At 52.8% G+C, this 20,711-nt stretch overlaps 6 protein-coding genes across 6 annotated transcripts; 4 read left to right on the forward strand and 2 right to left on the reverse strand.

Moving 5' to 3' along the window:
- Nucleotides 1–611: 611 nt before the first annotated feature.
- On the reverse strand, nt 612–2,078 carry AYO20_11471 (hypothetical protein; the record flags this gene model as incomplete). Its single annotated transcript, XM_022649719.1, has 1 exon — nt 612–2,078. The coding sequence occupies one exon, from the start codon at nt 2,076–2,078 to the stop codon at nt 612–614; it is 1,467 nt and encodes a 488-aa protein (XP_022494308.1).
- A 1,435-nt stretch (nt 2,079–3,513) lies between these two features.
- AYO20_11472 (hypothetical protein) lies at nt 3,514–7,149 on the reverse strand (the record flags this gene model as incomplete). The annotated part of the gene is made up of 2 exons (XM_022649720.1): nt 3,514–4,682; nt 4,827–7,149. 2 exons carry the CDS (start codon nt 7,147–7,149, stop codon nt 3,514–3,516), a joined length of 3,492 nt encoding a protein of 1,163 aa, XP_022494309.1.
- A 614-nt stretch (nt 7,150–7,763) lies between these two features.
- AYO20_11473 (hypothetical protein) lies at nt 7,764–10,058 on the forward strand (the record flags this gene model as incomplete). Its single annotated transcript, XM_022649721.1, has 1 exon — nt 7,764–10,058. The coding sequence occupies one exon, from the start codon at nt 7,764–7,766 to the stop codon at nt 10,056–10,058; it is 2,295 nt and encodes a 764-aa protein (XP_022494310.1).
- A 430-nt stretch (nt 10,059–10,488) lies between these two features.
- Nucleotides 10,489–13,459, forward strand: AYO20_11474 (hypothetical protein; the record flags this gene model as incomplete). Its single annotated transcript, XM_022649722.1, has 2 exons — nt 10,489–11,719; nt 11,778–13,459. The coding sequence occupies 2 exons, from the start codon at nt 10,489–10,491 to the stop codon at nt 13,457–13,459; spliced, it is 2,913 nt and encodes a 970-aa protein (XP_022494311.1).
- A 1,502-nt stretch (nt 13,460–14,961) lies between these two features.
- AYO20_11475 (hypothetical protein) lies at nt 14,962–17,696 on the forward strand (the record flags this gene model as incomplete). The annotated part of the gene is made up of 6 exons (XM_022649723.1): nt 14,962–14,994; nt 15,072–15,099; nt 15,157–15,263; nt 15,314–15,895; nt 15,948–16,405; nt 16,460–17,696. 6 exons carry the CDS (start codon nt 14,962–14,964, stop codon nt 17,694–17,696), a joined length of 2,445 nt encoding a protein of 814 aa, XP_022494312.1.
- An 812-nt stretch (nt 17,697–18,508) lies between these two features.
- AYO20_11476 (hypothetical protein) lies at nt 18,509–20,275 on the forward strand (the record flags this gene model as incomplete). Its single annotated transcript, XM_022649724.1, has 1 exon — nt 18,509–20,275. One exon carries the CDS (start codon nt 18,509–18,511, stop codon nt 20,273–20,275), a length of 1,767 nt encoding a protein of 588 aa, XP_022494313.1.
- Between the last annotated feature and the right edge of the window lie 436 nt (nt 20,276–20,711).

A 20,711-nucleotide genomic window follows, 5' to 3' on the forward strand; every position in this document is an offset into this window, starting at 1 on the left:
CGGCTAAGAATACCGAGTACGAATCTACGTATTATCAGTCTATCTGCCTATAGACGATTCTACTCGTAGATATAGATTCTTCTAGGGCACCTTATTTTTGGGTCACCCTGCCACCCGGTGACCCGGTCCGCTAATAATGCAAAAGAGCAGAACACGCGCGTTCATGGGCGCAAACCCCCTTTCGTTCTATCGTTATCCCGATTCCGTGTCTTGATGCATGCAAGTTGTATGTCTGAGACGTCGTAAGGTCGTGTTCAACCACCTTCGTAAAAATAGTAAGGACAGAAACGCCAGCAAAATGCTCAAAGTGTCGCGAGTAAATCCAAAACACCCCACGCAATGCAATCGCTCGGCCATGCGTCGCAATTTAAAATGCTCTGAAATTCCCTCATCCGAGAGTCGTCCTCGTTCATGCCGTTTTCAGCCTGTCAAACAGGCAGTGGACGTGACGTGACATGATCAGGGCGCCCTTTCCACAAGTGTGGACTAAGGTATATGTATATATAATACAAGGGCTGAAATTATTGATAGTCGTACTTCTTCTCTGTGGCTGCTCGGCTTTGTCGGATCAACCCACAGACATATCTTGTCGCTCAGAGAAAAATATCGTCTCATACGACAAGTGCGGCAACGGCCACAATAGCAGCCACCATGGTAGCCATCGGTCGTGCGCTGCCCTTGTCCAGGGAGCCGGAGTTGGTATCGCCCAACGGGGTGCTGGAAGTGGCAGTACCAAGCCTGGCTCCCCCCGTGCCCGCAGACACGTCAGTGACGGGACTTGAAACCGGTGTCGCATTGGGAACCGCTTTCTCGCCAGTCGTGATCTCCTGGATGTTGTCGCCCGTGGAATTGAAGACGGTCTGCGCGAGGGAGATCTCATTGTTGGCCAGGTCGTAGACCACGTAGGCACTCCTCAAGAAGGTATCCCCAAGGACGGCCAACGAGTTTTGAGCTGGGGCAATGCCGAACAAGCAGGCTTCCTCGCCGTTCTCGAAGGTCAAAGGCTGGCCAAAGTTGTTTGTCCCTGCGTCAAGGAACAACTCGTCGAATGGAACCCGAATGGTTTGGCCGGAGAAGGTGAAGTCGATTGTGGCAGTAGATGAGGACAGACTGCAGGGAGCATATGCGGCTCCGATATCGCTTTGATATACAGCCTGGACTTGGTTGTAGATGTCCTGGGTGATGTCATTGGGCAAGTAGCTAAGAGTGGCGCCCGAGTCGAGGAGGACGGCCGTGGGCAACGATGACGAGGAAGAGAGGTCATTGCCAGAGCTTACCAAGCCTGTGAGGGCAATGGTAAGTTGGGCATAGACGCCATTGCTGGGGATGATGGGTATGGTGGCGAGTTCTCCTTCGTACTTTGCCGTGTTGACGCCGCCGAAGAGAATCTCGCCTGTTGAGGCGTCCAGGTCGTTGAGCCAAAGACTGTACGCATTGGAGGCAATGTGGCCACCTCGGACAAGGGCTTCTGGTAAATTTGGATAGGGGTCCAGTCCCGCACGTTGAACCTGAACCTCATTTGCCATGTAACCAATACCCAGCACACCCTGCTGTGAGGAGGACGTCTCCCCAATCCCAAATTGGAAGTCTGTCAGCGTAACGGCGCCAAATTGCAAGGTGTCGGCCACGTAGTCACCCGCAGCTCCTGTGCCGTCGACGTAGGAGATGTTGAATTGGTCATTCACAAGCTTGTATGTCGACGAGGCCGAGGAGTCGTACGTGCCCCCCTCGCAGGGATCTTGGCTAGACCCGCAAAAAGAAGAGCTGGCAACGTTGACCCATAAATCCGAGCTGCCCGTGTCTATGTGCATGCGTAACGACTGGGCTGGAGTCCCCAGCGTGATGTTGGCGTAGTAGAGGGACTGTTCATTGTCCAGCGTCTGTTCGACAGTTCGTTGCGTTTGTCGTTTCCTTAGGCGAGATCTTTCGTGGGCGAGGATGTCGGGAACATGTCTTCGCTCAATAGGTAGGCCGATTGTTCTAGGCGAACTCGAGGTGGAGCGGGGAGCGAGGTGGATGGCCGAGACTAGAGGGGCGGCCAATGTAGCGGCAGCCACCACTGCGACAGAGGGTTTCATTCTGGTTTGCTGGTTGCACCACCCGTACCAGGAATTATTGTGTTGCTTGAAGGAGAAATCAGACAAAGGGCCTCTCGGTTCCTGTCACAATTAAAAGAGTGTCTGTCTATTCCAAGGATTCAGTGATAAGTGGTTGGGAAGGGACCAAGACGAGGCGTTTGAGGCGTCGAGGGCTGGTGGCTTAAGCGAGACTGGCCCTAGCAGTGTGTAGGATATGTATGTACGGTAGAGAGCCGCTTAACGCAACAGGGTGATATTGAGGAGCGAGTGACGCAGTCTGCAACAAACAGAAACAATAAGGAACAACAGTCAATGTTTTTACAGAAACCCAAGAGTCAAAATGCAAAGCCAGAAAGCGGGACGAGGGTAGTAGAAGTAGTAGGACGATACGAAGGCCGCAGTGAGTGAGCATCGTGGCATCATGGCGCAGTTACGTCGGACTGCGGAAAGGTACCTCGAGGCCTGAGAAGGACGGTGTGGACGGTTCAACGGTGGATGACGATGGGCAAACGACTGATGTGCGTAGGTCTCCATTGCGATGTAATACCGTTGTGACCATTTCCACAAGGTTCCCCGTTTCCGATCTGACTTTTGGGGCTCACATGGTGAAAGAGTTGGTGAGTTGGTGAGTGGGTGAGTGGGTGAGTGGGTGGATGAGAGGTTGAGAGTGTCTACGTATGCCTATTGTCCCGCCACTGCCGGCCAGTTTTGCCTGTCGAGTTTGCCTGGCAAGCCTGATCAAAGCAGGTTACGCGGCACCGCCAAGGCTCCGGCCCATCCTTCACTGGGTGCTTGGGTAACGTCAGTGGCTGCGCACCTTGTCGATCCCACATTGACTTCTTTTCTATCTGCGAGACTGACATTCAATATACGATACTTCCCATTGAACCCGCTTGAGCCTGCTTGAGCCGCTTCTCTATTCTTACATCGAAACATCTCCATTACCCATGTCTCTCCGAGTGCGCACACCAATGCACGTAACCACAATCCGCCCTCTTCCAGTCAGGCTGGTATGACCACCCCAGAGGGGGCTGGTGAGGCTGTAGCGGCCCGTCGGGATTTTGCTGCTAAAATTGGGGGACGCCGCCACTGGTTGATGCCACATCAGCCCCCCCAAAGCGGCCGCACCCACGAATACGACTGGGAAGCCTGATCAAAATCTGCCCCAAGCGATTGGTTCAACGGCCTGCAACCGCCTCCTTCGTGCCTTGCCTCCACCTCAGCCTCCCCAGTTTGCTTATAGCTATACCGACGTGACCGAGTATCCCTTGCCTATACTGGGTACGGAGAGCGAATTCTGTAATCACGGGTCGCGACTCATTCGAAAACTGTTACGTGTTTATACTAGCAGGAGTTTTGGCAAGAGTTATTTCGCATTACACAGGGATTACAGGAGCACCAGGTGCTACCGAGGACACGCAATAATATGACGCGCTCAGAGGACGTACCCTCCACACCCAATATTTCCCCAGTGTCGAATAGGCCGTGTATCTTCCAACTCGACGCACCACCAGAGAATCTCTCTGGCTCTGTCCACCTCGCCACCCAGTTCATGCGCTCTGGCCAGCGCAAACCATGCTTCTGAGTTGTCCCATCCCAAACCCAATTTCGTCAGTGTTGACAGCAGTCCATATGCCCGATCACGAGCTGCCAATCTGTTGAGGTTGTCCGGCGTCTTCTTAAGATCCTCTTCTCTTGGCGACGGAGTGTTGGACGTCCCCACAGAGGTGCTTGTATTCGCAGCTGGACCATCCATCTCGAACCAGCCATTGGTGGCGGCGCCCGTAGAGATTCGGCTCCATTCGCGTTTGTGCTTTGGCCGACTTGGTTCATCCTGGGGTTGTGGCTGCTGTGGCTCTTCTGTCCTTGGCTTGCCATTGTCGATTCGCCGGGCCAATTCCACTTTGCGTTCGTAGTAGTCCAGGAGCACATTACTCAAGCCCACGATCCCTCCCGGATGGTCGGCAAAGTACATCAGACATTGCTCATAGTTGTCCACCGCCTCGCGGATCCCTTCAGAGAAGACAGTGCCTTCCTTCTCTTCGCGAGCTCGGGCAATAGCCATTAGTAGTTCCGCTCGCTCACAATACACGTCAGCCCAAAGCTCGTCTGAGCTTTTCCCTCCGCCGCCCCATCCGCTGTCACCGAAGGCGCGCGCCGAACTTTCCACGCTGGCGACCATGCCCTCAATCTTCAATGCCACTTTAGCTGCCTCGTCGCAAGCTTCCCGTGAGTCGTCAAACATGTTTCCTCTTCGGTAGAGCGTTGCAATAATCAGCCATATTTTGACCAGTATACTCAGGGCGTGTCTCTGAGACGCAGTGCGCGGAAACCGAGGTGTAGGGTCCGTCCGCAATGTCCCCGGCCCCACGACTGGCAGCCGCACATCTTGCTGTGGCGGTTGATCTTGGTGCTGCGCTGGAGGTGGCACTTTCTCATGCGATGTCAGGTTGTGCGGTATCTCTTTGAGGGGCTGTTTGGCTCCTTCGCTCGCATCGTGGTCTGGAGACACAGCCACCACTGGAACATCGCCAGATTTTATGGTTTCTAACTGGGGCCGTTGCTCGGGTTGGCCAGCACCTGTCATTGCCTCCGGTGTAGGGGCTGTATCCTGCGAAGTTTCGAAAGACTGTCTCGTACTTGAGGCATGACTTGGCTCCTTTCTCCCTCGACTCAGTGACCTGGACCGCCTTGACCTTAGACCCTTTGTGGATACAGGTGCTGAAGAGTGACGCTTCCCTTCCTTACCATGCTCATGGATATGAAATATTTTGTGCTTATGCGGTGACGGTTTGCCGTCTTCATTGATTACCTGGATAGTCGGCGCTTGGGTGGTTTGAGTCGCCTGAGTCGCCTGAGTACTGGGCCGCACTTCTTCCGTTATCGACGGAGCGATATTGATCGGCACTCCTTTGGATGATTCACTCGACCGTCCCAGTCTCTTTCGATGGAACAGCTTGCCCGGAAGACTCCTGACTGTGCCACCCGAGCTTTTCGGTGGCTGGATTGATCGTTTTCTCGACGTTTCTTCGCTGACAGCGATCACTCCATATCGTCCAAACAGCCGGGAGTACAATGCAAGCAAGTCGTTGCTGTTGTTGACCGCATGCTCTGGACCTTCGATTAGCTCTGTCAATGCGAGTTCAGTGATGCGAATCTCGATGATTTTTTGTAACTCGTCACACTCCATATCATCCACCAATCCAAGTTTGCGACTCCCATTAGCTGATCTTCCACCAATCGACGCACCATTAGAGAAGTCGCCGAAGATTGTCTCTGGTGGCGAAAATTGCTCAAATGCTGCCACGCAACTTTGGCTTGCTGTCTCAAAGTTGTGCCGGGAAGTGAGAAGGAGGGATAACAAGTGCCAGAATGGCAGCAGTTGCCGTTGTATGCGATAGTTGTCGTGTTGCTCGAGCTTGTCTGTCTCCCAGGCCAGCGCTCTCTTCACAGTTGCGATCGCCTGATCAATGTCTCGCGTCTGGGCGAGCAATTGACTTAGTGCATACAGGGATGGCAGTAGCTTTTCAGGAGGGAGATCTTGTGCTGCCGCCGTCTGTAAACATTCAATGGCCGTGGTCTGAAGGTTGGTCCGTTCCTCACTGAAAGGTGTCCACCGAGCCCACTGGGCTTTTCCTATACCAATGGCTCGGTAGGCAGCCTCTAGCAAGTCGGCGGACAAAGTGGGAGTGACCGGCCCTTCCCCGTTGACGACTGCGTTGCTTCTCGATGCGACGCCATTGGGAACAGAACTTGTGGCAGGCGGTTCGAGTTCGTCCAGGAGATCTTCGAGCTTATCACACAGCTCATGCGCCTTTTCCGCCTCAGCGTAGCGGCCAAAGGAGCACAGGCCTTCAATACCCTCAGCAATGGTTTTCATATAGACCTCGTCACTGTCTCTGCTGGTTGCTGCAGTTTCAGACTTGGCAGCCCTAGTCCGCGCTCGTTCCATAAGCTCAATATAGGTGTCCAAAGCCTTGTAAGCCAAGGCAAAGTCCGTCAAGGCTTTATGCACTTGGAACAAGCGGCGTAGGATAAGGGTAGAGTGAAATGACTTTGTGGCAGCTCGATAAAGCATGTCGAGCACATTTCTGCCACACGAATTGCGACCACCTTCACCCAAGTCCGAGTCAGACCAACTGGGTCCGCAAAGAATCTGCCAGTTGAGAATAAATTCTTCCACCCAGGTCTCTATGATTGCGTTGGACTCGGTAGCCTTTGGAAATTGAACGTTTCGCAAGAGCTCGTTCTCATAAGAGGTCTCTACCCTCCTCAACTCGATCGCCAAGTCAGAGTGTCCAATGGAGAGGTGGTTCGCCATTCCTTGTCTGTTTTGCAGTATACTGGACATGAACCTATAGTAAGCTCTCCACATATCGAGCTTCGACAAATGTCCCGGGCCATTGCCATAAGTCGATGCCGAAATCTCCTGGTCCTTAACCGCGAGCACGGCCCAGTGACGGAATGCTTGGAGTCTGAACGAGGCCGACTCGGGATGAACGTCGCCCCCGGATTCAGTGACTGACGAGCTCTGGCCCAATGCAACCCGACCGAGTAGTTGCTGTGCCCAGTAAAGGAGTTGAGGAGTAGAAATAACCATGCTCCTGTTGGCATCTAGCCAAGGAAGTAAAGAGCCGAGTAGTTCGTTTGCCTCTTTGCCGTCGCCAGCTTGTGCTAAGAACATCCCTTTGATGTAAACCGTCTTGACCACGCAAATCTTTGTCCATACTGAAATGGCGTCTGCTGCGGTTCGTATAGGTTCGAAAGTGATAGCGGGGGTCTTGCGGTCCGATTTGTGGGCGCCTACCCAGCGCGCCCAAAGCAAGCATGTTTGGCCTTGTACCACCTCTTCAAACGGTTGTCCTGTGCCGCGGAGGCCTTCTTCGAGAGAGGTGGCTTGGGAATCTGGTAGAGGTTGGTTCGATGGCGCAGTGCCGGGTCTGCGGGCGAGTGTAGAGGCGTAGTTGGCGACATCGTGTTCAAATTTAGCGACCTGTATTAAGCCTGCCTCGAGGGTTAAGACTGGATTCCAGGGCTCGTTTAGGAGGCGTACATTTTCGGTCAGGGGCATGCTTGGAAACTTTTCTTATAAGTTCTGGAAATTCCTTCCAGTGGCCGGCCACACGCGCCGCGTCTAGAAGCCCGATATAGCGCTGGGCTTTCTCATTGTGCGTCTAGAACCGGGTCAGCGAGCCATACAAAACTGTGACAGGAATGCTTGGGACAGTGTACACTCATTCTGGAGGACGCGCGAGATATACTCGCGACTGTCAGCGTCCTATACTCGGTTCATGGTTGCAGGCACTTTGTAGCAGCTCCATCAGACGTGACTCTATTGCTGGCATTCCGCCAGGAACAATAGACCGGGAGATGAGGTTGACACATGCATTAGGGGATAAATGAGGAGGTACGAGTAAGGTGTACGGAGTATAGTAGAGTGAACCGTGCTATGGCTGCTAACAATGCGCGATGCGGTCATTGGGGCCGCGACATGCAAATCAACCAGTCGCAGTTTGCCTCGGAAAAAGAAAAAAAAATATTCCCAACTCCAACCACGACCACGTGTGTCGATCCCCTGTTTTTATACCACCAAAGAGTCCCTCTACACTTTGTTTGCATCAGGCGTCGTTCAATGCTATTAAACCCTCTAAAGACCCGAGAATCCGTCCGACGGCCATAGGAGCTATGCAACATGATACTGCTCTGCGGGCCATCACTACTCGGTTGAGTTCAACACCAGCCGAAGACCTTCCTCGAATATGCGGCTTCCTTGCGACCTCGTTGGCTCAATGTCCTGTCGAACTGCTTTCCTCAGACAGCAAAGGCAATAGCTCTTCTGTGGTCGCCCACAAACTCAAGACTCGAATCACCTCTTTGCTGCAGGACAAATCTACCGCGAGCCGGCTCAGCGCTGCTGTGCTCATCAAGGCAATTGTTGACAATGGTGGCTTGAAGGTTCTCTCGAACTGGGATGTCTGGGCTAGAGGCTTGATCAGCTGCTTGGGAAGACATGAGCCACTGGAAGTGAAAAGAATCCATCTGGCTACGGTGACTCGGATTTTTGTTCTCTCCCAGGAACAGCCAGGATTGTTGCGGGAGGTAACAACGCCACTCCTCCCTGGTTTTATCACAGCATGTTTTGGCCTCATCAAGCCAGCCACAGCTCATGTTGACAACAGTGTCAACCCCATGCTTCAATCGGTGCTTCAATGCTGGATCCAATTGTTGCCGCAGCATGCCACGGTCTTTCGCCCCTTCCTGAGCCGTATCAAGCCAATTTGCCTGAACCTGCTTGAAGACGCTCGGACTACGACTTTGACGAGGGAGCTCACCATTCAGCTTCTTTGCTTGTTATTGTCATGCACGCCGAAGAATACAACAGCTCAGGAATGGTCCCAGACAGCCTCCAACCTCATCGACAGCGTTCATCAAGCTGCCAACGTGTTTTTCAGATCCGTCATCGAGGAATACGAGCCCAATAACAAGGCTCGTCAAAGCTCAGCGGGAAGGCAAGATTTTTCCAAGGAGCCGAAGGCTTCTGGCACTGACCCAATGGGGTTGGGTCAATGGGTTGGCATGCACGACGGTAGTACCAGGCTTGCAACGTTGCTTGCGTGGTTAGGATGTCTAGTGTCAACGCCTACGTCTCAAGTTATTACAGTTCCTATTGGCCCAATACTTGACCTGACTGGTCGTATACTGGCAGTGACAGTACCTGGGCAGGGGTCAAACACAAGTGATACCCTAAAGTACAACAAAGAAATGAGTCGAGAAGAGAAGGAAAGTCTTTGGCTGAATCTTCCTCGCCTTCATGTGTCATGTCTTCGTCTACTCCAGAAATTAAGTGAGACCTACGGACAGGCTTCTCTTTCGGTGCATGAGTCAATGGTCAACCAAGTTGTGGGATCATTTGTTGCCATGGCAAGTGACGATATGGTGAGGCGAGAGGTCTATGTCACCTTCAGTTGTCTCTTGAGCAGGCTGAATACTACCGGTTTCGTGTTGCGTGAGACCACCTTCTCAACCCTACTTGAGCACTGTTGCAAGGACCTGCAACGCGCCATTCCCGGCTCGGATGAACGAAGCAACCAAAATCCCTCAAAGGATGGATTTTTGAGTGCTAAATCTACTTTGTCGGTGGCTGGGAGTCTTCGCTCACTTGAAAGGCAGCCCGCAGTATATCAAGCGGCTTGGAACTTACTACCAGCAATCTTGACCCATTGTGCGATGATATCACGCCAAGCCAGAATAGAAGCAGACAGACTGTCCGTGTTGCTCAATCATCACGATGCCATGAAGGCAAGTGTTATGCGTCCAATGCTGTCTAAAGACGGAAAGTCGAGGGCTCCCAGTCTACTTCCGTTCCTCGCCAGGAGTGCAGCAGATTGTCTCGACACCGAGGCTCTTCTCAGGCCTCGAATGCCCATTATACAAATTAACGAGCGCTCTGCCCAGGAACCACGCGACCCTCCAGTCCACCTTGATGTCAAGGAGGGGGAAGGCATAGCTGGTGAGGACAGCCAAGTTTCAGTTACCTCTGAGAGGACTGCCGAACCCTTGGAGGCTGACGTCAAACAACCGCCTACCATCAATCCCGAGGAACAGGAGGAGGATGAAGCGAGACAGACATTAACGGCGAGGAAGCGGAAACTTGAGAGTGTTCAAGACGGCGCTTCTCAGGCAGATACTCCGATGGTATTTGAGCCCTCCGAATCGTTGGATTCGAGACTGTCCAAGGTGCCACGGTTGGAGGATGACACTATTGAAGAGGTCAATGCAGTCGAGAACCCTCTGCCAAAACCTTTAGTTGCCACAAGGTCTGGGATAGAAGAACGGTCCTCCAACCCGGGAGTCCAGCCTGCCGGGACGGTCTCCAACATGGTTTCTTCCGAGACCAACGGAAACCCCGACAGTGATAGCAGTGACTCTGAGATTCCGACAATTGACCCGGACTTGGACACGGATGAGGAGGATCTTTGAATGCGTTAGCTCTGACAATCAGACAGGATATTTGTGACCATCACACAGTCCATGTGAGAAGTATAGTAGTGATGCTAGAGTCCACTTGTACAATAATTGGATCATCGTTGTAGATCTGAAGCATCCTAGCTTCACACTCACGTCGAAGCGGTCAGGGGCGACGCGCCGGTTGCGTCATTTGATAAACAAAACGTTTGGGGGCAACGTCCAAGTTCGTTCGCTTCAACATGCCGTGAAAAAGAACCCGTTCAACGGCTGACAGCTTGCTCCATTCTGCTGTATCATTCCTATGGGTTGAATCACCTTTAAAGGTTTCCTCCAACTCTGGCAAACTTTCTCTCGCTTCCTTTGGTCGTTACTAGCCTGTGGGGTACTGCGATAGATTCGCGTCCTTTCAGGTGCTTCCTTGATCATCATTAACAACACCATCATGTCCAAAAGAAAATTACCGTGGCAACCGGCATCAGACATCGTTGATCTCACCGGAGACGACGATGACGACGATTCTCAGAACCATTCGCGGTCCAAGGTCCCCAAGAAAACCCAGTCCTTCCGTTCTTCTCAAGGGCGCGCTACCCTTCCCACACCACCGTCTTCAAGTCAACCCGGAAATTCCTCACATCGCTCGAAACAAACACACAGAGATTACACGCCGAGTCTTAGCCAACTCAGCCAGAGATCCCACGGCAATGCCGCACACGATAGCTGGCTGGGCTCTACTCAGGAACAGGAGGCAGATATCGCCCGAGAGATTGACCTGACAGAGGACTTGGATGACGATGTATATGACAATTTTCAACTGTACGGTATACTCAATACCAAGATCGTTGGCTGTCGATTCTATGATGGCCAGGCCACGGTCGGAGAATACGTGAGGGTCAGGCGGGAGCCCCGTAATCAGTACGACAGCAATGCCATCAGAATCGATAATGTCCTCCGTGATCAAATCGGCCATATCGGCAGGAATGTAGCGGCAAAACTGGCACCGTTGATGGACGCTGGCTCACTCCTGGTTGAAGGTGCTTTGACAGGTCCAAAGACCTACTACGACTGTCCCATCGGTCTCAAACTGTTTGGCACCAACGACCCCGTTGCAGGTGCAGCTCTGGCCCGCCAGATGCAAGATCTGCATCTGCCCATTACAGAGTACAACAAGTCAGAAAGAGAACGCAAGAAGCGCCTGCAGGAGTTCGAGAAGCAGCAAAAGGCCAGAGAAAAGGCCGCCGCCGCAATGCGGAAGCAAGGCATGACGGTCTTTGACAACGAGGGACCGAACAAATATAGCAACATGGGCGCCCACCCGGGCTTGGGCGCACAGACAGAACCAAGCATGGATCAACTTCTCAGTGGGACTGCGGTGTTCAATCCCCGCGATGTACAGAGCGTCGTCAACAAGCTTGGAGCCGGGGAAGAGGTGCTTTCGAACATGTCCATGGCAGATCAGCCTAACGAGCTTGCTACGGTGCTACTACCTTACCAGAGACAAGGCCTCCAGTGGATGCTGGACCATGAGTCCCCCTCATTGCCCAAGAGTGCTGAGGATGTGGTTCAGATGTGGAAGAAGACGGGCAAGTATTACACCAATATTGCAACCAACTTCTCCTCAAGCAAGGCCCCCGATCTGGCTAGTGGAGGGCTCCTTGCTGATGATATGGGCTTGGGTAAGTGTTTTGCTCTGAAGCTTTGAACCCGTGGTCTGCTTCGCTAACGCCCTGTCAGGCAAGACTATTCAAATCATTTCGCTCATCATGGCCGATCCTCATAAAAATGGAGATCCGACCCTTATCATTGCACCGCTCTCAGTCATGAGTAACTGGAGCACGCAGGCCGCTTTGCACGTCAAGAAGAAGTATGCGCCACGAATTCTGACCTACCACGGTCCTCAAAACAAGGTATTGCCGCCAGAGCAATTGAAAGAGTACGATATCGTCATCACAACATATCAAACGATGACCCAGGAGCTCTTCCCATACGGCAAGACCACGCCTCAATCAACGACAGCACCGAAAGGGCTGTTCTCGGTGACATGGCGACGCATTGTCCTAGACGAAGGCCACCAGATTCGGAACCCCAAGGCTAAAATGTCGCAAGCAGCATGTACTCTTCGGGCGACATCTCGCTGGATTCTGACAGGCACTCCTATCGTCAACAGTCTGAAGGACCTGTACTCGCATGTCAAGTTCCTTCGTTTGCCAGGTGGACTGACAGAGTTTGAGGTCTTCAACTCCATTCTGATACGGCCACTGAAGAATGGGTACGATGGAGCACGCCTACTTCTCCAGGCCCTGATGTCGACCCTATGTCTACGACGTATGAAGGACATGAAATTCATTGATCTCCGGCTTCCTAACATCACATTTCACAAATATCCCGTGAAATTTTTGGCGCATGAGCAGGAGCGGTACGACGCTTTCAAGCAGGAGGCCAAAGGTCTGGTCGAAGCCGCAAAGGCCAAGAAAGGAGATTCTACCATGACACACTTGCTTGAAGTGCTTCTGAGGCTGCGCCAGACGTGCAATCACTGGAAGATGTGCGGGGATGAGAGAGTGAGAAAATTACTGGAGTTGGTGGAGTCGAATGAAGTGGTGGACGTAACCAATTCGGCGAACCGCAAAGCTCTACAGGATATGTTGCAGATACAGATTGACTCACAGGAGGATTGTTGCGTCTGCTTGGATTCATTGGACAATCCTGTCATCACAGCCTGCGCACACACCTTTTGTCGGGCATGCATCGAGAGAGTGATCGACACTCAGCACAAGTGCCCCATGTGTCGTGCATCTCTTCAAAACAGCGAGCAACTGGTCGAACCCGCAGCCGGAATTGGCGAAGGTGACGAGGTAGATCTTGATATTGATCCTGAGACTACCAGCACCAAGATCGAGGCGCTCGTCAAGGTGCTCAAGGCATCTGATTCGGATCCTTCCGTCAAGACGGTGGTGTTTTCACAATGGACATCGTTCCTCGATCTGGTCGAGGCTCAGCTTGTCCGCAACGGTTTACAATTCACGCGCCTCGATGGTAAAATGAACTCGACGAGACGTGACGCGGCGATTGAATCACTGAATTCTGACCCGTCTTGCAAAATCATGCTGGCGTCCCTTTCTGTGTGCTCTGTCGGCTTGAACCTTGTGGCCGCGAATCAAGTCATTCTCGCGGATTCATGGTGGGCTCCCGCCATTGAAGATCAAGCCGTGGACCGTGTCCATCGCTTGGGCCAAACTCGAGATTGCAAGGTCATTCGCTTGGTCGTAGAAGGCACAGTCGAGGATGAAGTGCTCGAGATTCAGGCGAGAAAGCGGAAGTTGGCCTGCGAAGCGTTTGGAGAGAAGGATGGGGGTAAAAAGAGAGAGGAGAGACGAGCAGGGACATTGAGGGATATCGAAAGATTGCTGGCCTAGGTCGGAATGTAGGAATCGAGAAAGGAAGTTAGATAGTCTGTTCAATTACCTGGGAGAATGGTCGGAGCTGGTTTCGGGTTTGTAGGAGTGAGGATGGCAGCGGTGAACTTGTAGGACCAGTTGAGCTTCAGGTCTGTGTACCTAGATACGAGATGGCGTGTTCAGGATCTCTTGGAGGTGTTCCGACGTTCTGTAGGAGATTCGTTAGCAATGCACGCGTCTAGTCGTAGTTGTACACGAAACGTGGCTCGCACCAGAGCGCAGACACGCCCCCGGCGCTTTTCCTTCTTCATTCTGTGTGCATAGATAAGTACCTGATGGTTCCATGGTGCCATCCATTGAGACTATGAGCCTTCCTCAAGCCGCCACGCGTGAAGCCGGTATCATGAAAAACAATACGATAAGGAAAATAAATGGTGTGATGGAAAAAAAAAAAGATGGTGGTGGACACCATAGCAACGACACAAGAAACAGCCACAGTGGGTATATTTCTACAAGTAGCCACATCGGACCATGAAACCCCGAGCCTTGGGGCGGGTGAGGCTCACTTAGGCTTCCCTAACCTCGTTCAACGTCCACCGAACCTCGCCTAAAGAGCCTAAACCAGCCCCGTAGTCCGGCCCTTTGCAGGAAATTGCGCTTACCTATCGTCGGGGTGGGTTGATGACAAGCGCTACCTGCTTGGACTTTGTACTTGTGCTACTACTGGCATTCCACGCATCTGCAACGTGCTCGAGCACATGCTTTTCCCAATTGTTTTGCCCCCCTCTCTTGTCTCAATCTCCTGGTGTGGTGACTTCCCGGAAAGAGAAGACGTGTTCGTGGGAATACCGGGATGCCCGCGAGGAGGACCACATCAAAGTGATAATGACTTGCAGATGAGTCGCAACCGAGGCTGTTGATCTTGCATTGTTTCTGGGGAGGCATCTGACCCTCGACATCACTGAGGACGAGTAAGAACATCAACAGTTGCATCACTCCGCACCAAAGAAAGACGTCACCTCTGGACTGGCCGCAGAAAGAGGCTGCTGTTTGGTTTGTTTGTGGGTAGCACTGGTGGCTCCAAGTGGCTCCTGGTGTCTCCAGTGGCAGGGCAGAGTTCCAAACGCCACTACAAGAACCAGGGCCTGTGGGAGCTCCCGCCAATAGTTAATCCAGCAGGACCAGCTCCCTTGGGACATTTGGCCAGGTGCTTGTATCCGGTGCGGGGGACCCAACACCTACTGCACCCACTGCACCCGCAGCACCACCTCAATCGCCCAAGCAGCCACTCACAACTTCGCCCGGCTCATGCATGTCGCAGCTTTCTGCGTCTCGAAAAAAAGTGGTTGATCATCATCACTCGGTCACCATCCCTCGGGCCCAGCGGTGGCTAACTCCCACTCTGCCAGTTTGAGCTACATGACTTTGAGAAGTCTTCGACTGTCTTTACCACCTAAATAATCTCGTCCATCGGCCGCCGGTGACAGTCTCTCCTTCAGTACCGCCTTTCCCTCGCCATCATGGCACCTATCCGCGCGGCGGTCTTTGCGACGGTGAGAGCTCCCTGCAGGACTAACCGCGCTGTTTCCCCGCATTGTTGTTGACTATCACTGACGCAAAACGTGATCAGCTGCTTCTGAACGATGCCTACCTACCAGGTATGTCGAGCAGGATCCCTCTGTCCCAAGTTGTTCTCAAGCTCAAACTGTCAATAGGCGCTATGGTCCTGGGCCATTCATTGAAAGACAAAGGCGCAAAAGCCCCGTTGGTGGCTTTTATTCTGGTCGATAGATTGTCCTCCGAAACCATCACTGAGCTGCGAGTCCGTTCCTCTACCTGAATATTTCCCTGTACCAATGCTGATAATGCCAGACCGTCTACGACGAGATCGTACCGATACAGGAGATCCAGAATAAAAACCCCTCCAACCTCTACCTCATGAATCGAGCCGACTTGATATCTACTTTCACAAAGATCGAGCTGTGGCGGCAGACGCAGTTTAAGAGAATAGTGTACTTGGACGCAGACATGGTCGCGCTCAGGGCTCCGAATGAGCTTCTCACACTTGACACGAACTTCGCTGCAGTACCGGATATCGGCTGGCCCGATTGTTTCAACAGTGGCATGATGGTGCTGAATCCCAACATGGCCGATTACTATTCTCTCTATGCTTTGGCACAAAGGGGAATCAGCTTCGACGGAGCTGATCAGGGTCTCCTCAACATGCACTTTCGCGAGTGGGAGAGACTGAGTTTTGTGTACAACTGCACACCAAGCGGCCACTATCAATACGTCCCTGCCTACCGGCACTTCTCAAGTAGTATTGCAGCAGTGCACTTCATCGGCAAAGACAAGCCATGGACGTTGGGTAGAGATAACAAGCTCAATACAGGTGTGTACGGCGAGCTACTGGGAATGTGGTGGTCCGTCTACGACAGACACTATCGACCAAAGGTACGCTGTATTCTCAAGGGAAAGCGAATTGTGGTCCGACTGACTTTTACAGACTGTCACCTACTACGACGCCCAAACTTTTGATTCCTCGAAAAAAGTGCAAGACTACGTTCGTGGGGAGGAACCTTTGTACGTAGTAGGCTATTCCAGCCACCAGCCAGGACCCGGTCCAATTTCACAACCCCAGCACCAATACCACTATCATCCAGAGCAACATCACCATGAACAACAGCAGGGGCAACAGCACCAATATGACCACCATCAACAGCAGGAACAACATCAACCTCAGCATCACGAGCAGCAGCACCATTATCCGACATCCGAAAATACTGGACAGATTCCCTTACCTCCGCAGATCCAAGTGTCTCAACCCGCATCGGGTCACACAACCTCAATAGAGCTGCCCTTGGGCGACGCACCTACTCCTAAAGCCGCATCTGACTTCCACCCGGTTCCCACAGTCGAACAGAGGCGATTCTCGGCACCACATGCCGAATGGGATCCCGCAAGGTAGGCAAATGCTTGTGCTTGTGCAATGTCGGATGAGTTGCTTATAGTGAACAGAGAGCCTCCGCCTACACACTCGAAACCAGAGGCTGCCAACTTTCCAACCACGATCTATGACATGTCGAGCGAGACTACGCTCTTCCAACCGCCCTCTCACTATCCGGAGGCGCCAAAGGATATGTGGTATCAGGTGCCTGAAAAGGTTCCCGAGCCCGAGAAGCCGAAACCAATCTTCCCCTGGGAGACAAGGGCACCCAAACCTACACGAGTGTTTCCTCAACCTAGGCAGCCGAGTCCACCACCACCTCCTCCGCCGGAACCGGAGGCCATTGTCTCTGAGGAAGTGACAACTCCCTCGGCCGCGACGGACGACACTGGAGTGACGGAAGAAAGCGTGACCACACCGCCTCAAGCACCAGTGGACCTTTGGGCTTCGTTCCAGCAACGGAGCAATGCATGGGATGACATGCCTGAAATAGAGCGCTACGTCCAGGCCATCAGTCAACCTCGGAAAGGCAAGATACAGGTTCTATATAATACCCTAGGACAACGCTCGCCCCGTAATACCAGTGGCACCACCACTCCAACAGAGAGAGACCGACGACGCCCGAGCATCAGACTCACCGACTTCCCGACCAAGGATGAGCGCCCGAGCTTACCGGTGACCCCGGCACCGATCCGACGACCTACCTTCTGGGGTGAGGAGAAGGAAGAAGAAGGAACCTTGCCGACCGCAGAAGGTGTACCAAAACAAGCAGAATGGGTGCGTCGATTCTCCCACTACCCTCAACCTGAGTTTCCTGCTGCTTCACATCCCCCATCGCATGATGTGCATCGTGATTTCTATTGGAGATGCCAATATTGTGGGAAACAGAACCCGATTACAAAGTTGGAACAACTACAATTGTTGCAGAGTGAGGCGTTGTTATCGCCCACAGGGCCACGGGAATTGGCAGAGGTGGCAGAGCCTCCCGCAAGAAAAATGCCCGAGAGTTCAACCAAGGAAGAGATGGAGAAGGCGGTAATTTCACACATATCCCCTACAAAAGTACCAAAACCTCCCAAACCCATACTAAAGCCCCCTCACTTTGAACTGGGGCAGGATACTGTTGAGCCTGTGGAAAATCCAGTAAGAGGTGGTCCACGAGACAACAATCTGTCTGGGTCTGTTGGGTCTGCGCGAGTGAAAGAGGAATCGATTGATCCACTGTCTAGGCCCGGGACGGATGACAAGGAAGATGGGGGAGTTGCTCAGCGCGAGCCAAGAGTCGCTGTGGCAGCTACGAAGGCATGATACTGGAATTCGATGGATAGGAAGGGATGAATGATGAGGAGGTTCCATCAAAAAGGTGGGAACATTTCTGACAAGTGTTTTGCAGCATGCTTGTTGTCGAGATTGAAAAGCTCTCTGCTTGTTTATGGTCGTCTTGGTCTGGCGTTTCGGATCTAAGCATGACTTATGCATGGGAATGGAGCATCTTTGGACGTTTAGTTTTGAGGTTGAATGAGCCATTGCCATGGGCTTATGAGTTCTTGTCTAATGTGTATCATTATATTCAACAGCATGGCATGGCAAGCACATTGATTTTGCTACTGCATTGGGCGGTGCATGGAGCGGTGCCTATGGTGACTAAGATACATATACTTAATTGACAATTTTGGGAGGTCCCATAGCCTGTGATCCTGGTTGTTTCTGGGGATTGTGGCAATTCATCGCCGCTTATCAAGAAAAAAGGGGGTCATGCAGGAGTTCAGCCTTGGCTTGGCGCCCAGACTCGGTCTCCTCAGCCTCACCTCCTTTTCGTTGTCGAGACTCAATCAGGCCTCCTGAGGTACTACCAGCTTACATTCACTAAGGACTGGAGAGGTCTTTTCCAACCAACTCATCTAAACATGTCGACTCCTCCTTGAGCTTTCTGGGAACTCCCTGGGCAAATATCTCTGGTTGACGCCCTACGAGAGGTACTGAGGCCTGGTCGTTGGACGTGGCTTATTAATGCCACAGCAATCGAGTACTTGGTTCCAATTGCGCCCAAGCCCAATAACTCGGCTTCCATCTCTTCAAATCTTTCCAGGCGTGGGAAAGAAACGCTATAGACGCCCATGATGGCCTACTCGATGAGTGTCAAACTCTCTGCCACCGAGCTTGAAGAGCGCCGCCGTCAGCTCAATGGTGTTGGGTTCCGTGCCTGGTTCTCCCCGATTATCCTCTTGGTCGTCGTCTATTTCTATCGACGCTACTTGCTTCCAGTACTCTTCCCGTCGAGGTCACGAGAATCATCCTCTGGCTCTCGACATGTATCGCGGGTGCAGCTATTCCTTCGACGTGCTGCGTGGACGTTGCAGACGACATACATACCCGAATTTGGCCCCCTGTCTGTTCAACTGCTTGGCTTGATATATGCGGCATGGCTGCTTTATCTCACCTTTCGCAACACGGGAAACGACTACATGCACCTGACCAAGGCGTTTGGCCACGTGGCAGTCTCTCAACTCCCGATGCATTACCTCCTGTCCCTCAAACATACCACTTATTCGCCCATCATGTTGGCCACGGGGCTGACGCACGAACGCCTCAACGCCATTCACCGTATGTTCGGACGCATGGTCCACATCTTTTTGGCCGCACATGCCGTGCTCTATCTCAAATTCTTCGTCGCAATGGGCTTTCTGCCGAAGCGGATCAAGGATCCCGACGTCCGGTTGGGCGTCCTGGCATTTTGGATGTTCAATTTCCTGGGGTTGCTGAGTGTCCCCGTGGTGAGGAGGAAAATGTACCATGCCTTGTTCTATAGAAGCCATGTGGTGTTGAGCGCCCTCGTGATTCCGGTCTTGTGGGCGCACGTGCCTTATACGCGCTTCTACGTGGTGCAAGTTGCGGCGATTTGGATTCTTAGCGGGTGGTTGAGGAGGGTTAACGGGGCGACGAATGTGCGAGAGGTGAGATGTGAGGATATGGCTGGCACGCAGCTCGTGCGAGTGATGCTTCTTGTGGACAAGGCTAGTGCGTTGGCGCGTGCGACTCCTGGGCAGCACGTCTACGTTCGTCAGCAGAAGGGCATGATCGGTCCGAAGACGCCGTTTACGATTGCGAACGTGCAGCTCTCGGCCAGAGATGAGAAGGAGCAACTGGTCGAAGTGATGCTCGTGTTACGAAATATGGGTGGTCCTGGCACCTCCTTTCTCGCATCCCTTTCTAAGCGGGAGCCGGCGACGAATGAACTCCAGATCGAAGGACCCTATGGCGAATCCAGCGTGTACATGCCCGAGATCCTCGACTCGGGTCTCGACCACGATTCAGTCCTTCTCGTGGCTGGTGGGATAGGCGCCACGTACGTCTTGCCGATATACACGGCTCTGTTGCAGTCACGACGACGGCGTCGTCGTCAACATCGAGCAGATGGTGGGACACAGGGAGAAGGAGGAAGAGGAGGACGCATCAAAATGATGTGGCTGGTCAAAACCCTCGCCGATGCGCGATGGGGCATTGAGCTGCTCGCGCGGTGTCTGTCAGAGGAAATCTCGCTCGATGTGAACGTTTACATCACGACCGTCTCTTCGTCTTCGTCGTCTCCCGAGGCACTCGGACTCGGACTCGGTTTGTCCAGTGCCTCTTTATCCTCGTTGAAGAAACGAGGCCTCACCATCCACCAGCTCGGCCACCGTCCGGCTCTTGACCCCGTAGTCGACGAGATCTTTTCCTCCTCGAGCACTGACCGCGCTCCCCTGACTCGGGACCATGGTGTCTCGGTGTTCGTGTGCGGCCCACGCCGTCTGTCCGGCGATGTGAGGGCGCTTCTGGGTCGTCGTGTCGTCAGCGAGGGGGAACGGGTCAGGTGGTTCGAGGAGGTCTTTGGGTTCGGTGGGAATTGAGAGCGGGCGGTGTTGTTTGGGTGGGGTATATATCTATTATTTATATCTGGGGTATAATATTGTGGTTCCTAGAGTACGTTCTGTGTACTATGGACGATGGAAGTTCTCAGGGAGAGATAAGTATCTTGTCTGGTCTGATCAGGCAACGGTGAGAGTCAATGATGGGGTGAGTGCGAGTGAGAGTGTTGGTGAGAGTCAAACAGGACAACACCAGTCACAAGACACACAAACCGTCATGGATGACCCTCTGTCTGGATCCATCTGTGTCTGTGTCTGTGTCTGTGACGTTGCTTATGCCCATCTCAGGCTGAGTACGCTTGACTTTGCTTAGTTCGCTGTACGTAGCCTAGGGTTGATATAGTAACTAGAAGAGCCCTGTACTCCTTCACACATCTGCAATACCTATGACACCAATTCACACCAACAGCACCACACT

The sequence above is a fragment of the Fonsecaea nubica genome (genome assembly GCF_001646965.1).
Source record: "Fonsecaea nubica strain CBS 269.64 chromosome Unknown Scaff157, whole genome shotgun sequence".
In the NCBI taxonomy this organism is placed as follows: Eukaryota; Fungi; Ascomycota; class Eurotiomycetes; order Chaetothyriales; family Herpotrichiellaceae; genus Fonsecaea; species Fonsecaea nubica.